An 18,375-nucleotide genomic window follows, 5' to 3' on the forward strand; every position below is an offset into this window, starting at 1 on the left:
TTTGTGCTGTACTCTACAGTACAATAAATTAAGGATTAAAACACTTGCAAATGCATACAATTGTTGTGTTCATCATGTGATTTTTTTTTTCCAAGCAACACTTATTACCAGTTTTCGTAGTATTGTTTTGAATTGATCTCATCAGTGTGTTGTAGTGTGTGTGTTTTTGAGGGTTTGTGTGTCATGTCTAAGAGCAAAGTTTGTTTTTTCAGCAAGATTGAGTTGTTTTGAGTGAAGAGCTTCATTTTGACCTGAATACAGTAAGTTCAGGGAATTGAGTTAGAAGTTACGGATTTGTGTTTAGAGTTTCGCAAAAGCGAGGCATAATTTCAAGAAATGTGTTTAAGCAATTGAGAAAAACTGTAATATTCTAATGATTTTTACTTTATAGTCCTAATAATTTTTTGCATAAAAGAAAAATAGATAGTTTTGACCCATACAATATATTTTTGGCTATTGCTGCAACTATACCCGTGCTACCTAAGACTGGTTTTGTGGTCCAGGGTCACATTTTTGAGATGAGAAAATCTCTACTGTCTCTACTATCAAAAGTAGATTTAAAAAGAAAGTGTTTACTTTTTACTTTTAAATGTGGATGGGGAACCACGATTGCACCAAATTTAAAAAATCTTTTCAAGATATCCCTGAATATTTATTTTGCCATTGCAAATGTAAATATCCGGCTGAAGTAAATTTTTCATCACTGTTTCTAGCATTCATTTAAACTTAGACAAATATGCTATTATTTACCATATTAGATTACTTATTTCACTAACTAGCAGAAGACACTAACCAGTTTTAAATTCCAGTTGCGCAGATGGGGAACGTTGTAACACTGCGTTACAATGTGCCCTGTTATTAGAACCATATTCTATGACATTATTTACTTTTATGAGTTTTAATGAAACAGGTGAATAAAACCTGACAGTCAGTGTTTAATGTTCAGAAATAATTATTTCAAGAAATGTAAAGCATTTTGGCTCGTTTATGTGTCTTGTGTTCTGTGAGAGCTGTGTGTAAAGGTAAGGGAGTGTATCTCAGTGTTTTTCTGAATGTCTGAATGTGTTTCTTCATCTATTTGCCCACGTCGTTTTAAACTATAGTTGTCCTGCAATCGGGGTCATCCCAAGTATGGTTGCAATGTGTTCATTGTCAAGCTCCAAAATTAGATTCTTTTTAATTCTTAAAATTATTTAAAATTATTATTATGCAATTATTTTATTATATTATTATATAATATTATTATATTATTTGGAAAAAGTTAATAATTTTATTTTACTAGATCAGATTATTAGATCTGATCTAATATTTTTATTAGATCAGATAACATTTTAAGCTGTCATATTGTCATGTTACAACTTGCCCCTTAGATGTTACAATGTACCCCACTTATGGGGCATGTTGTTACATTTCACCTCCATTCTTTTGAGGTAAATAAAGAAAAACTTATATATTGTAATTATGAAACAGAGTGACATATTTGTACTAGACAAGTGTGAAATTAATGTGGATAAAAAAAATTATACTCTGAACCCCACGTTTATTTACACAACTGAGAAAGCCAAAAAGTGTTAGGTTGTGCCCTGCGCTCCCCCATTTTACTTTCACTCAAGTAGTTGGCTAGGTTTAGTGGAGTCACTTTTTTTGACATAGTATCTGTACTTTAACATGAGCAAAATTCTGTACTTTTTACTTCGTGACGAAAAACAGCGTGTGTTGCTTTAAGAGAGGGCTGGGCGTGGCTTCGAGCGCAGTGACCTCAGCGAGGTAGAGTTTCTGTTCAGTTGCCTTACTAAAACACCTGTAGGCGCTCAATAGGGAGCTATCAATTACGTGAGTTTGCGGAAACAAAGCAAAGTTTGTTTCAGGCTGTGCTTTGACCTGAGCTGAAGAGAGCATCGGCAGGGCTGGAGTGCCGAATATGGGGCTTCTTGCGAGTCGGGATGTGTTTTCGTGGCTGCTGGTGGCCTCTGTTTTCCAGGTATCGACGGTGGCGCAGGCCAGTTACCTGTGCACTGCATACCTGAACATTTCCTACACAAACGCTGAAAACCAAACCATTGTTTTTCGAGAGGAGATGGGGCTGTATGGGCAAGACTCACCCAAAGCTTCTGTAGTGGGGAATGTGTATTTAGCCGATCCGATCTATGGCTGTGAAGATGACACCGTTTATCGCCGACAGAACGATTCCAGGGGCTGGATCGCTTTAATCCAGCGTGGAAACGGATGTACTTTCTCCGATAAAATTAACGTCGCGGCCAGGAAAGGAGCTATCGGTGCTATCATTTTCAACGACAATGGGGCAGAAAACCGGGTCATTCAGATGTCACACCCAGGTAGGTGACCCAACGAGCTTATAGGACGACAGACGAGGTGCTGAACATTTTCAGACGGAGTCCGGTATAGGTTTTAATATGTGCATATATGCAATAGTTCCTTTGTGTCTCATTATTCTGATCAATTATGGCCTCTATTAGTTAACAGTTGTACTCTAACCTGGGCGTTGTGTTGTGTAAGTTGTGTAAACTTGACGGCTGATAGGACCTCCTGTACACGGAAAGCACACACTCTGCTTTCGCTTGTGCAGGATATAAAAAGTAACTGGACCAGAACCGCATTTTAGAGCTGGTGCGAACTCGTTTTTAAAGCACTAACACACTCACTGAGCCCAAGGAGAAAAAACTCAATGCGTAATGACTTAATTTCCTGAATACTTTTCAGATGACTAGTAATAAACGTTTTTCATCACGTTATGTCATGTCATAAAACTAAAGGGTGTGTGTAGATGTGTTATTTCAGGTCATTTTCTGGTATAATTGATATGCTATTGTAGTTTTTGTTAATATTTTGAATTTTCACTTTTTTAATTTTAGTAATTTTTTTTGTCGTTTGTTTTAAAATATGACTTTCTATTTTAGTATATAAAGTTGAACTAAATAGAAAAGAGAATTGCCTTGTCAGCTAGATGGTAGATTGCTTTATTATTCGTCATATGCTCATTTTTCCATCATTTGGAGTCTAAAATATAAGAAGTAAGAGCTCCCATCCCCTTAAAAAAACATACTGTTTCGGACACAAGTGCGCGACACAAGCTAAATTTTCTCATAATTAATTTAAAATGTGTTTTATTTGGGTACGTGTTAGTAAACACGTTTAATGCTGCATGTTTGTTGACGTTTTGACTCCGTCTTTCCGTCTCAACCATCATGTTGCTAAGGGCTATGGTGTGTTGTGGTTTGCGCATGCGTGCTTGCTCATGTTTTCAGTATTGTCTGATCTGTGTGTGTTTCTAGGCACAAGCATCGTAGCAGTTATGATTGGCCACTTACATGGGATAAACCTGGCCGAGCTGCTAGTTACGGGCGTGCCCGTTTCCATAGCAATAGAGGTTGGGAAGCAGCACGGTCCCTGGATGAGTCACTATTCGGTGTTTTTCGTCTCCATCTCCTTCTTCATCGTTACCGCGGCGACTGTTGGATACTTCATCTTCTACTCCGCGCGGAGATTGAACAGCCTCAGACAGCAGAACCGCACACAGGTACAGCACAAAAGACGCTAATTTGATGGGCTTTACACAACAATCCTGTTATTATATTGTGGTAACCACAGTTTCGCTCAGAATTATATTTATGGCTGTAATTACAATGCAATAAAACGGTATTAACTTGTTTATAGACAGTAGGCTACATCCTTATAGACAGAAACAATAAAACGAATAAATATCGATAAGAATGACTAGTAAAACAAGCACTATTTGAAGGGAGATTTTATATTATTATATATTTTTTTATATTATTATATATTTTATTTCAAACGACACTATCATTTTGATCAATTCGGTATTTTACACGCTGCTGTTCCGAAGTTCACATGTCGTGCTTCCCAAATTGCTGGGAAATGGGTAAACGTGACAACAGAATAGCGTGATGGATTATCAAACAGATGAAACTCCATCAACATGCTCAAAACTAGTAAATAAAGACAACAGTAGAAGAGAAATATGGCATTATTTTGCATACAAAACAAATGATACAGGTGAACGAACTGACCTTACTGCACCTGTATGCAAGCTGTGCTATAAATTAAATCTTGCCAAGCATTTGTCATTTGCTTATCCTGATCTTTAACGTGAATTTAGAGATCAACAGGTGAGTGCATCATTCATCATTCATAAATTCAGGTTTAATTCATTTTTATTTAGAATTGATCAACGCACATAACTGACCTTAGATGTGATAGAGTAAACACGAAAACTCAAATGTGAACCAGTTTAGCTTTGGTCACATAATATTTGCACTTGCATGTCAGACAATCAAATTTTAATTGAATTTGAATGAAGCAAGAATTTTGATATATTAATTTTAGTATCAATAATATGAAGGTAATGTTTCTGCCGCGTTGCAGCATTACACAATGATTACAGTTACAGCTAGACATTTATACTGTTTTTGTTTTAAATAGACACTGTTTTTTTTATTTTATATTCATTAAAGAATCTTGAAAAAAATGCATCATGGTTTCCACAATGTTAAGCAAAACTGTCTTAAACATTGGTAATAAGAAGAAATGTTTCTTGAGCACCACATAAGCATATCAGAATGATTAAAGGATGAAGGATTGAATGAAGGATTATGTGACAGTGAAGACTGGAGTAATGGCTGCTGAAAATTCAGCTTTGCATCACAGGAAAAAATTACATTTTAAAATATATTAAAATGGAAAGCAGTTATTACAAATTGCAATAATATTTCACAGCATTACTGTTTTTATTGTATTTTTGATTAAATAAATACAGCCTTGGTGAGAACTTCTTTCAAAACCATTTAAAAACCTAAACAAACAGTAGTTACTGTTTCTTAAGTTTTGTAAAAGCATATATTATTCTGTTACAAAGATTTTTATTTCAAATAGACACTTTTTGTTTTAATTTTATACTCATGAAAGAGTATTGAAAAATATGCATCATGGTTTAAGCGAAACTGTTACGCAAACAGTGTTAGTTTTGACAGCCATTTATGATTTAGTCTTAGTCTTTATCTCAAGACGAAAATGCTTAATAGTCTTAGTCATATTTTAGTCATTTGAGTCTTTCATAGTTTTGGTCTAGTTTTAGTCGACAAAAAGTCTAAAAGACTACTTTTAGTTATTACTTTTAGCCAAACTGCAGTTACCAACATTTATTTTGGTAGCTACTTTATAGTCCTAATAATTTTTTGCATAAAAGAAAAATAGATAGTTTTGACCCATACAGTGTATTTTTGTCTATTGCCACAAATATACCTGTGCTACTTAAGACATCTGATGTTGTAGTAACTCACAGAGACATTGCTATATGCTGTTCATAAGCTGAAGCTTTTAAAGCCAGTCTTTCTATTAGAGTTGGTTCTAACCATTTTGTGGTTTATGGTTTAAGATTTGAACAATGTACATGTACTTGCGCCTCAGTTGGACATTGGTTAAATAATGTTGTAATAGGACTTTTTATCAAAAAACCATTTGTTGCCATCTTTGATATTCATAGTCAGTGTCATTATTATTACAGGTGTCATTCACCGCTGTACCAAGAGTAGAAAGGCCATTGACTTTGGTTACTCATTTATACAGACAGTAGTTGATCTGCCCTACAAGTGATTGTATAAACAGGGCTACTTGAGAATGTTACTAAATATGAATTTCAAAACCTAAACACTGACTGTGTGAACCTGTGGTGATTTTTCAAGAGCATAGTTTCACACTCCATGCTTGCTTGTTCATTAGTCTGGTAAAACTAGCATCTAACTGGTTGATCTGGTTTCACATTACTGAGTTCTGAGATCATTCTTTTTATCAGCCCTAATGTCAACACTGTATGTGTAGGAGCTTGGTTCTAAGGTGGCATTAGGTCTGAGTTTAGTGTAAAGGAAATGTTTGATTTTGGATAAAGTTTAACTAAAAACACAACCTGTTTCTTTCTGTGCCGTCAGAGACTATTCCACATAAACACACACTTTTTTTTTTTTTTTTAGTTCCTGCTGCTAAAATCACTGGGAATTTTTCTAAAAATCTTGTTTTTCAAAAGGTAATACAATGGCATATCTAAGCATACGAAAGCCGAAAGACATTACTGTACTGAAAAAGTACCTATTGCAGTTGTTTGTTATTTTGCTCAAGGGAAAATGGGAAGAAAAGAATAAAAGGAAAGTAAAGGCAAAGATTTCTTCAGACCAATTGAGCTTTACTACCCACATTTTAGTCATTGTCTGTTTAATGCATGGTTTTAGCTTTTGTAACATCAGGAAAGTCTGATTTTTTTTTTTTTTTTTTTTTTTTTTTTTTTTACTATTACGACTTTAAAGAAACACCCTCTTCTGCGAATACCTAACTAAATTACAATCATAAAGGCAATTGCTGTAATAATGCATATTATAAAAAAGAAAGTGAAATCAAATTCAGTCTTTCTTTTCTGCATTTTATTTTACCTCTAGCTTGTGTACTAACTATTGTATACTTTAAACTGCAAATCGACACTTATGTTAAATTGCAATGTCCCTTATTTATACATCTGCTAAATTATATGTTATATATGTAATTGCAGGTATAAAGGTAATTAGTGAGACTCAAATTCTTTAGTTATAGCAGAACATGTGATCTGCAGGTCTGAATAGTATTGTAAAGAGTAATGTTTTTTTTATATATAACTAGATTTATAGACAGGATTTTAATTGACTGGGTTTGGGTTTGTGTGAGGAATAAAAATGACTACCGTCTTCAAACTGACTCACAGAATCGACAGTCACAACAAAAGAATTTTGTGATTCATATCATGGAGCATATGTTTTCAGACAACACGACATGGTTAAACTGAAAAATCAGAAAGAGCTCCAAGAAATACTTTTTTTTTTTAAAGCAAAGAAGGTGGACTGTCAAGAGGTCTAATTTACTTTTTGCTGCTGGTGAACATGTTGACAGACCAAACAAATAGCTTCTGAGACAGTTGATTAGAGTGAGTTTGTCATTTGTCATTGTGTGTCATTTGTTGGGCATTAGGATGATGTTTATTTCCTCACTAGGACATTTTTTGGAATATGTGTGTACTGTTTGTAATAACTAGTCTATAGGTCTCAGAATAGCGTCATATTTAATTTTTTAAAAGGAGTGACGATGTTGCGAGGGATAGAAGTACAGTGTGTTCAGTGACTTGTACTGTTTAACAACATACCATTTGTTCAGCTGATATATATACAGTAGGGCTGCTACTAATGACTATTTTTATATTGATTAATCTGCTGACTAATTTATCGATTAATCTAAATGATTTCCCACAAAAAAAATCTATGGATTTATTTAGGAGAAAAATGTAAATACACAGTATTTCTGAAAAAAAAAAAAAAAAAAAAAAAATAAAATAATAAATTCCTTTTTAAAATAAAATCAATTAATTGAAGCCACTTTTGATTTGTAGAATTTAATGGAACCATTAAAATGGAATCCAGAAAAGTTATGGAAAACACAGAATTTGCTAAAAATAAAACTGTAAAACTCAATTAATTAGACATTTTACTTTTTGAATAGTAAAATTTAATTTATCCATTAAAACATTAAAATGGAAAAAAAAAATAAAACTTGAAAATTTAGAGATAAAACAGATTTCATAGGGCCCTATAATTCATATGTTATAGCAATGAGGCAGTAGTAACTCATTTAAATAAAGTATCAAAAGCAAGAAATCATATGGTTTTATTGAACAAAATTGTTAAAATACATGTATTCTAAACAACAGAGCTAATGTACATTACGCAATACAGTATTTATATAAATTATATATATTAATTTAAAATATTGAATAAAAATCAGTTGTACTTAAATACTCCAAGGAGCCATTAACACAGAACTTCTTTTTGCTTTCTAAAATGTAATAGGAAAGAAATGCAAGGCCTTCAGACTTTTTTTTTTTTAATTTTTTATAATTAATGCTGTTTCATGTGCTAGACACTGCAAAAGACACGAGACGCAACGGTCAAACATGTCCCTCTAGTGTGTTTACATAGTAAACCAATGGTAGGGTAGCAAAGTGGAATGGAAAAATGCGTTCTGTGTCAATGGCCCCTGACTTTTCAGGTTTTCAGCATTCCACCATTCCAGCTTTGATTATTGCGATTAAAATTTTTAAGTTTTGTAATTGTCTTATGAATGGATTTTTTTTATTATTGTTGAAAATCCAGATGCATTCATGTTTTGACAGCAAGGTGAATTTATGTATTTATTCATTCCATATTCACATATAACACTGTAGAGTAATTAAATTCACATATAACACCATAGAGTACATGGAGTACACAAAAGTGTTTCTTCACTTGTTTCTTGGCTACAACGTTTATTGTCAAACGATCCATGGCTACTTGATTAGCCACTGGCACTGTGCAAAAAATACCTGCATTTGATTGGTGTTAATTTCGCACCCCTTTTGAGCAGTGGTAGAGGAAGTTTAACACATTGTGGATTTGGTTTCAATCCGACAGAGGATTCGTATTACTTTGTGCCAGTACACACTTTACTGTCTCCCTGTGAAAAACACACACAGGGTTGAGAAGGCCTGCTGTTCAGTCTGTGAACACATGCTGGTACACACACACACACACTGAAGAGTTTATTGTGAGCATCTCTGGGGTGAGTTACTTGAGCCCGGCAGGGATGTCTATGTCTGTTATATAAACCTTTCCATTCATTGCTAGATGTTTTGTGAGGTTGAATACAACATGTCTGTCTAAATTCTATAAACTGCTGCCCTGTTTTAAAGGGGTCATGAACTGCTTTTGTTTTTTATTTTGTAATTATTTTAATTATGTTATCAAGATTTTTACATCTAAAAAACATCATAATTTAGAAGTTATAGGCTGTTTTCTGTCCTTTTTTAACCCCCTTTAGCAGAATGCTCTATTTTAATAGGCATGATAGATTGTTGACTCGAAAGTAAACGCCCACTGCTATCATTGGCTAAGAGTGTACATTCCATTCCTCATAGATGGACAGCACTGTGATTTAGGTTTAACGCATAAATAACTCAATACATTCAAACGTGACCACGTAATGAAAACAGTTACTCACACTTTTGTTGCAACATGACCTTCGGGTCCTATATAGGCGGCACAACATCGTCTTTTAGTTTTAAAATCCTGTGTCGAATTGTCTTGTTTGTAAACAAATACATGGTAAAATGAAGTAAACAAAGGACCGAGTTACTGACGTGGTCTAAAACTTCATTAAAAATAAATCTCATCCACTTTTTCCTAACTTTAGGATCAGAAGGAAGGCAATACAAAGTTTTTTTTTTTGGTTTTTGTTTTTTTGTTTTTTTTGTTTTTCACAAATTGGCACTGCAGAATGTCGTCTTGTATTCGGAGCCATCTTTATCGTTTGGTTTCTGCATAGACCAGCGCATTCTCCTCTCTGGTAAACACTATGCGGATCGGTAGGCGGGGCTAAACAGTGATGTAGAACTACTTCTTCTGTGGAGGCGGTGCTTATCCACACTATTACATCGTAGAGTAGAACATTTCTAAAGCTGTCGTTTTTTAATATAAGCTGTTTTTAGACTAACAACAAAGTTTTGAGTTTTGAAAATTGTTTTTTGAGGAAAACATTTCAGAATTTCTCTTCATATAGTGGGCATCTATGGTGCCCCTGAGTTTGAACTTCCAAAATGTAGTTTAAATGCAGCTTCAGAATAAGGGTCTTATCTAGCGAAACAATTTTTTTTTTTTACAATTTATATACTTTTTAACCTTAAACGCTCATCTTTATAGATTTGTGTGAACTCTGTTCTTCAAAATCGTCCTACTTCGCTGTTTTACCTTTTTTTGTAAAGGGCATTTGACCTTCTTTGCATGTTCACTTTGTAAACACCGGGTCATTACTTCTGCAGCTATTTAAGACGATTTTAAAGTTGGAGGAGAAAATGAGATGGGAGCTTATCGACATATCCTAACTGTCTTGAACAGAGTTCACACAGACCTAGACAAGACAAGCGTTTGAGGTTAAAAAGTATATAAATTGTAAATTTTTTTTTTTTTTTTTTTTTTTGAAAATAACCAATCGTTTCGCTAGATAAGAAACTTATTCCTTGGCTGGGATTGTTTAGAGCCCTTTGAAGCTGCATTTAAACTGCATTTTGGAAGTTCAAACTCGTGGGCACCATAGAAATCCACTATATGGAGAAAAATCCTGAATAATGTCTTTACGACTGAAGAAAGAAAGACATGAACATCTTGGATGACAAGGGAGTGAGTACATTATCAATAAAATTTTGTTCTGGAAATGAACTACCCCTTTAATATACACAATGCTTTATTTTCAGAAATGGAAGATGGACTTATTTTTTAACTTCTTAAAAAGCAGAAGAGTATTTGTAAGAGTACTTGCGTAAGAGGAAAGTCTTGCCCCAGTTTCATAAGCATTCACGAAAGTGGTTCATTTATAAAATCTAACCTTTTATATGTGTGAATGTGGTTGAGCTAGATCTTCTTTCTTTTTTCTTTTTTTTTTAACTAATGCATTAACATTCATACATTTTTAAGTGTCTCCAGTGTCTTCATTCTTGTTGTGGCCACTATATGTGTGAATCAACTAAATGAGTCAGCACTAGTTCTCTCACTGTTGCATAAGTTTATTTTTTGTAAATGTTTATGTAAAATTCCCTTTATATTTACTTAATAATACTGATCTTTGTGGTAGGTGTTTGTGTAGCAGAGCAAACACATCTGAGCACACTTTGCGTTGATACTCGTATTACAGTTCTAAAGTATTCATACACTTCCTGAAAAACCAGTTAGACCATACAAAAAATATCAAGACAAGCACACATTACAAGCTCTGTTTGTCTTTTGTCTTTTTTTTTTTTCAGAAAAAGCTAAAAGCTGAAGCAAAGAAGGCGATTGGCCAGCTGCAGGTCCGCACGCTGAGACATGGGGATCAGGTACATCAAAACATTTAAATGCAGACATGCACATGTAAATACAGACAAATGAACCTCTGTTTATATTGTGCTTTGAGTTTTTATATTTATGGATTTGTATTTGTGAGTGTTTGTAGGTATATCCTTTAATTTTTATGTTGCTTTCTTATGAAATTAATAATGTAGGTGGTACAGAAGAGTGTATACACTCTATAAGATGTACAAAGAACTTGAAGAACTTTCAGTTTGAACAGTTTTGATGATTTGTGTGTGTGTGTGTGTGTGTGTGTGTGTTTGTTTTACAGGAGACTGGCCCTGATGCTGATACCTGTGCAGTGTGCATTGAGTTGTATAAACCAGGAGATGTACTTTCAGTTCTCACATGCAAGTATGTCTTTCACTCCACCTTAACGTTCTCCCTTAATCATTGTTTTCACTTTAAATCAGCATTTTTCCTGTTATTCCGGTCTTAATGTTGCTGTACGGTTGTATTTTTGTGTTTGCAGTCATTTATTCCATAAATCTTGCATAGAGCCATGGCTGCTGGAGCACAGAACCTGCCCAATGTGCAAGTGTGACATTCTTAAAGCCCTTGGAGTTGAGGTGAGTTTTCACACTGAGAGTGAAGTCTTTCGACTTCATAAAAATAGCAAATGAACCTGTAGTCTTTGTCAGTTCCCTACGTTTATGTGAAACTGTTTTACGAATTTTTTAAGCATTCTCATCAGAAGCCATTTTTATTCTTTCAACCAACCAATAAACTGCATGCACAGGATTGTGGGATAACCAAGGCAGAGGACCAGATCAAAGAGGAACCAGTTGGAGGCAGGATGTTATGGAAAAAATGTGCCTTAAAGGGATAATTCACACAAAATGAACACTCTGTCATTAATTACTCACCCTCATGTCATTCTAAACCTGTAAGACCTTCGTTCATCTTCAGAACGCAAATTAAGGTATTTTTGATTAAATCTGATAACTTTCTGACCCTGCATAGACGACAATGCAACTGACATGTTCAAGGCCTAGAAAGGACATTGGTTAAATAGTCCATGTGACATCAGTGGTTGTGCGGTCAATGCAGAGTAAGAGAGCTCTCGGATTTCATCAGAAATATCTTAATTTCCGTTCCGAAGATGAACGAAGGTTTACAGGTTTGGAATAACATAAGGTGAGTAATTAAGGACAGTGTTTTCTTTTTTGGGTGAACTAACCCTTTAATGCCTTTCGGATACTACCTCATAACGCGTCATTTTTCAGGTTTCAGACACAGTCTGTTTTACGGTTAACACAATAAAACAATAAGAAGATAAAAGCTGAACAGTTGAAATGCAGACAAACAGTAACTATTTCCTCTTCCCTCAGTGTTAGTTTAAAGTGTTAGCATGGCAGTATGAATTCTTGAAAAATTACGTGACTTAAAACAGCATTACTAAATTAAAAGGATAAGGAGACGAGGCCAAATTGTGTCTGTTCCTCATGTGGTAGGCAAAGAGGAACAGACATTCAAAAGCTTTTGTGAAAATCATGGTTCCATGTGAGACAAGTCATGTGTATAGAGCATTTGAGTTCTGAGTCACGCAGAGTGTGACATGGAGCAGCAGTTCATTGATGTTTGTGTTGACTAATGTTGGGTGCTGCTGGGAGAGATACTGTGTTCTTTGATCTTTGGTCACCTTCATAAATAAAATCATTTATTGTGCCTGTGACTGAAGGTAGATTGAGCACCATCAGCACTGACACGCCTCAGCTCAAAGTTTATTTGTCACATGTTCGACATCAGTAAAATGCTATTTCCTGAAATTACATATGCAGTATAAACAATGACAAGACAAGACAGAATTTACACTACTGTTCAGTAGTTTGGCCTTATTAAGATTTATTTTGTTTTTTAAAAAAAACTTTTATTTAACTAGAATGCATTAAAGTGATTCAAGGAGAAGTTCACTTCCAGAACAAAAATTTACAGATAATTTACTCAGCCCCTTGTCATCCAGGATGTTCAGGTCTTTCTTTCTTCGGTTGTAAAGAAATAATAGTTTTTTGAGGAAAACATTTCAGGATTTCTCTCCATATAGTGGACTTCTATGGTACCCTCCAGATTGAACGTCCAAAATGCAGCTTCAAAGGGCTCTAAACAATCCCAGCCAAGGAAGAAGCGTCTTATCTAGCGAAACGGGATCAGTTATTTTCTAAAAAAATTGACAATTTATATACTTTTTAACCTCAAATGCTCGTCTTGTCTAGCTCCCCATCTCATTTTCTCCTCCAACTTTAAAATTGTCCTACATCGCTGCAGAAGTACCGACCCAGTGTTTACAAAGTGAACATGAAAAGAAGATCAAACGTCCTTAACAAAAAAAAGTTAGAACTGCAATGTAGGATGACTTTGAAGTTGGAGAAGAAAATGAGATGGGAGTTTTTCATGTTGCATAAGATATACAGAAGTTTTAGTTAAACATTAATAATAAGAAATATTTCTTAAGCACCAAATCAGCATTGTGTGACTGAAGACTGGAGTAATGATGCTGAAAATCCAGCTTTGACAGCAACAGGAAAAAATTACATTTTATGATATAATAGAAAACAGCGATTTTTAAATCGTGGTGGTAATTACTGTATTTTTGATCAAATTAATGCAGCCTTTCAAAAAAAAATACAATATACATTTACATGTTTTATACAGCCATGTGATTCACTATACAAATATGTGATTAAAATCATATTTAAAAATACATTTTTAAAAAATAGGGCTGGGTTTTGACACAAATTTCATGATTCTGATTCACAAGCTTGCGATTAATAATAAGAAACATTTATTTAGCACCAAATCCCAAATCTTGCGACTCAATTCGACTTTATTTTGGATATATATCAGGTACAGTACATGCCAAATTTTTCTTAAAGAAAAAAATCTCTCAACTAATGCTGTAAAATACCAAAAAGCTCCTGTCTAGTTGTTTAGTGCTGACTAACAAGTTTATGGTTACCAGATTTGTTTTTTATGAAGTAAATGTGACGTAACGTGACATTGTTTACAAGCTTGCAGTCTTTGCACGGTTGAAACGCTGATTGAGCCATTACACAAAGGATACGGATTTCGGTAAATTGTATGCTCTATTAACATACCTTCAGATGTTTGTCCATGTTTTGTACTGTAACTGGTTAAAGCGTGGGAGAGGATCGGTTTACATGCATTTTGCGCTGCCGCTTCTCTAGAACTGAGGCGCTAAGCGATCTGTCACTCCACATTAAATTACACATTAAATCCAATCCACATTAACTGACAGAATTTAAGAGACTTTTCATATCAAAAGTAATAAAGCACAAAGCTTATTGCGATTTATTGAATGGGATGTGCGCTACAAATATGTTCTATTTATTAAGTGAAAACAGGCTAGAGTAATCGATTCTTGGGATTTAAGAATCTATATAGTTTCGTAAAAATGAGAATAGATTAAAAATTATTAATTTTTACCAGGCCCTAAAGAGAAATAATATTATTGCATAGTATTGACTTAGTACAGAAACATTGCTACTTGTCATGTCCCTTGGCTATGGTCATATTTGCCTTTTTGCTGCAGTAAGACATAACTTGGATGCTTATTTTCCTGGCCTTAGTCCTGCTCACCTCGGTGACAATATGACAGATTGGGTAGCACACCTATGGTGTTACACTCTGTTGCCCACACTATCCTTTCAAGTCTCTTTGATCCTGCTCCCATTCCATGCAGAAGTACAGCCTGACAGGATGCTTTCGATGGTGTTACCTGTGGGCTCATCCTTAACTTCCACAAGCAGTGAATATGGAAAAGAAAAGTCCAGTGTTCTGTCGTTTAAATGTGCATTTTCTATGTTGTGTATTGCAGTGTTCTTCTTGTCATACTGTCTACTTTTAACCATAAAACACATCTGTTTGCAGTGAGCAGAGAATGACTATTTCATCTGTCAGTCAGGCAGAAAGTGTTGCCGTCTCTAATGTCCTGTTGGTATTTAATCTTAGCCCTAATATAAGGTAGTTTGTTCTCTAAGGACTGGACATTAGCTGGCAGTATACTGGAAAGATTGGGTTGATACCCTAGGGACAGACTGTTCTGAACACCAGAGCATCTCCCAATGTGCTTCTTGGACCTTGGGAGCTTATCTTTGTTCTGCCTGTTCTAAAGAATCTCCTTGACCCAAGGTGACAAAAACAGCATACCTGTTTATGAAAAAGTGGTGTTAGTAAATAACTATGCCCGATGTGTACTCATCTTGACTGTCCTGTCATGAACCTTGATTACAGTAACTGGAGACTGGGTGGATCCTCTCTCACTTGTTGTAATATAGATTGCACCCACTGAAACTGGACTGTTGCTTAGTCACAGTGCCCTGCATATACGGAAAGCAGGGGAATGAGTTCAGTCTGTTCTTTCTCCTTTGGCAGTGTGTATTTAGCAGCCTGGTTGTATTCATTCCCTATACAAGTCCAAGTCGTAATTGGAGGAGATGTCTAGTTTTCAGTTTTGAACATTCAATCAACGTATGCACACACAAATTTGGCCAGATATTTGCTGAAATGTTTCTGAATTTCTGTCTTTTGTAGATGGATGTGGAGGAGCAGCCACAGATTTCAGTGCCTGATTTCAGATCTTTTTCTACCTCTGAAGACCTGCACAGTGAGACAGTGTCACACACACACAGTGAGACTGCATCCTCTGGATATGCATCCATGCATGGAATTGAACAACTCGGTGCTGCTGAAGGCTTACAAAACGGTATGAAAAAAACCACACAATCACTCTTCACCCAATATTTAGGAATGCACTCCCAACTTGCTGATTATACTACTTATCTTTCACATGCAAATATACAGAAAGGCAGAGCATCTGTGCTTAATGTCACACAGGAATGTTAACAGAGTCATAGAAACATTCATTTAGATATACAGTTGAAGTCAAAAGTTTATATACACCTTGCAGAATCTGCAAAATGTTAATTATTTTGCCAAAATAAGAGGGATCATACAAAATGGTATGAAGGAAGAAGAGGAAGAAGGGTGTTATCTAGCAAAACAATCTGTCTTTTTTTTTTTTTTTCCGGAAAATAAAAAATTGTATACTTTTTAAGCACAAAAGCTCGTGTAGCACAGGCTCTGGGATGCGCGTCCACGACACTACGTACTATTGAATCACGTCGAAAGGTCACGTGGAACTACAGACTCAGTGTTTACAAATCTAATGCACAAAGACTAAGGAAGTGCAAGAAAGTCAAACGCTGTTTACAAACAAAAAGGTACAACGATGTCGGACGATTCTGAAGTTGTAGGAGAAAATAAGATGGTGTTTTTCGCCATACTCTACCTTTTTGAGCCGGAGTACACAGCTGATGAACTTAGACATGATTCGTAGTGTCGCGGACGCACATCCCAAAGCCTGTGCTACACAAGCTTTTGTGCTTAAAGTTTACAAATTTTTATTTTTTTAAAAAAAATTACCGATCCTTTCGCTAGATAAGAGCCTTCATCCTCGGCTGGGATCATTTAGAGCCTATTGAAGCTGCATTTAAACTGCAGTTTGGAAATTCAAAATCGGAGCACCAATGAAGTCCATTATATGGAGAAAAATCCTGAAATGCTTTCTTCAAAAACCATAATTTCTTTACGACTGAAGACAGAAAAACATGAACATCTTGGATGACAAGGGGGGTGAGTAAATTATTTGTAAATTGTTGTTCTGGAAGTGGACTTCTCCTTTAACTGTTCGGGACCAAACAAGGGACTCAGGAACAGCTATCACTAAATTAAAAAAAAAACACACACACTGTGGATCAATCAGGTAACAACACAGTATTAAGAATCAAGTGTATGTAAATGTTTAAAAGGGGTCATTTTTATAAATTATTATTTTCTCTTGTGGACTATATGTAAACGTCTTTTATGTGAAATATCTTCAGTACTAAATAAAAAATAACATGCATTTTGTATGATCTTTCTTATTTTGGTAAAATAATTAACATTTTTCAGATTCTGCAAGGTGTATGTAAACTTTTTACTTCGACTGTACATATACTTGTGGACAAATTGAATTTGCTGCAGCTTTTCTTAAAAATTGTGGTGGTGATTTGCAGGATTTTTGTTGTTTTGCAGCTATACTCACCAACAATCATGATGTACTTTTGGAATTAGTGAATTAATAGAAAAAATACTTCTGTAACCAAGGTCTGTTGATCTGAATTGTTTGATTTTTGGTCTTTTTCTTTGTCTGATTGGTTTGCAGGTGTGCAAGAGGAGCCATTGGATGTGTCACCTCACTATGACAATCTTGCCTTCGAGGGTGATGTTCACGGCCGGAATGAAGTCAGGACCTGACCAGCACAAACAACCACTGATAGAATGCACTCAAACACATGAATGAGGGATTTTGATTTGAGGACTTATATCAAAGCACTGCTGACCCCTTTTCTGATTAGTTTCTAACTAAGTGCCTGTAAATTCTCTCTCTCTCTCTCTCTCTCTCTCTCTGTGAGTGATCGCGATGATTTCTACGTCGATCAGAGGTCATGTTTTAATTGTCTGTGGTTAATTCAGGGTATTATGATTTCTGATTCAGGGTTTTATTCCCCACTGCGGTTGTGTTTAGGGTTTGAGACTCACAGCCTTCCATAATCGTCATCATGAGCAGCTGTGGCGACACACAGAGAGAGACGGGGTGCTCCATCTGCTGTAAATCAGTGGACTTTCCCCCTGTTTTCTTGGCTTATTAAATTATATTGTTCCAGTTTTGATGGAAATTTTAAATTTCAGAAACATTGTGCCTTAAACACATATATGTATGTGTGCAAATGTATATTACTCACTGCATAAACATAATAGGGATGGTTTTACAGGAATAAGTTCTCGATTTTAATATTTAAATAAGGGATGAATATATTTCTTTACTCTTTCAAATGAATAGTACTAACTTTAAAATTAACATTGTAAATAAAATCTTTTATGAAATTGCCTGTGTGTGATTATTCTTTTTCAGTTATTTCTTAAGAAGTTAATTTCCATTAACTATTCTCAAATGTGTGTTCTTTCACAGATTATTAAATCAAACAAACCAAACACAAAAAGAGCTCACATCTACAGTGAGTACAGACTGGTTTTAGAAATGAATGACTTATAATAGGATTCTTTTTAGTTAATCAAAAACAATTAATAGAAATGAGCTGCTATTAAATTATTCTGAATCACTTAACCACAAAATAAAACTTTTGTCATGCACTAAGAACTAATGTTATGCTGTAGCTGAACATACACAAGCTGCGTTTATAATATATATATATATGTGTGTGTGTGTGTGTATAATATGTGTCAGGAGCATTCATATATACTCACCATTATATCATTTTTTACCGAAATGGCTTTTAGCTGGTTTTGTATCTGAACTATATATATATAAAGAACCAATTATTTAACATAT

General features: G+C 34.9%; 1 protein-coding gene across 1 annotated transcript; it reads left to right on the forward strand.

Annotated features, from left to right (window-relative positions):
• Positions 1-1,767: 1,767 nt before the first annotated feature.
• On the forward strand, positions 1,768-17,912 carry rnf128a (ring finger protein 128a). Its single transcript, XM_051111161.1, has 7 exons — positions 1,768-2,336; positions 3,294-3,538; positions 10,880-10,951; positions 11,236-11,318; positions 11,437-11,533; positions 15,516-15,687; positions 17,188-17,912. The coding sequence occupies exons 1-7, from the start codon at positions 1,922-1,924 to the stop codon at positions 17,277-17,279; spliced, it is 1,176 nt and encodes a 391-aa protein (XP_050967118.1). The 5' UTR covers positions 1,768-1,921; the 3' UTR covers positions 17,280-17,912.
• The last annotated feature ends 463 nt before the right edge of the window (positions 17,913-18,375 follow it).

This window comes from Labeo rohita, chromosome 5 (genome assembly GCF_022985175.1).
Source record: "Labeo rohita strain BAU-BD-2019 chromosome 5, IGBB_LRoh.1.0, whole genome shotgun sequence".
Lineage (NCBI taxonomy): Eukaryota > Metazoa > Chordata > Actinopteri > Cypriniformes > Cyprinidae > Labeo > Labeo rohita.

What these genes read in the sequence shown, in the direction of transcription:
- rnf128a (XM_051111161.1), top strand. Translation starts at nt 1,922, where the DNA reads ATGGGGCTTCTTGCGAGTCGGGATGTGTTTTCGTGGCTGCTGGTGGCC. An exon ending in GACAGCAGAACCGCACACAG is followed by an intron (nt 3,539 to 10,879) that starts GTACAGCACAAA and finishes TTTTTTTTTCAG; the next exon opens with AAAAAGCTAAAAGCTGAAGC. An exon ending in CTTTCAGTTCTCACATGCAA is followed by an intron (nt 11,319 to 11,436) that starts GTATGTCTTTCA and finishes TTGTGTTTGCAG; the next exon opens with TCATTTATTCCATAAATCTT.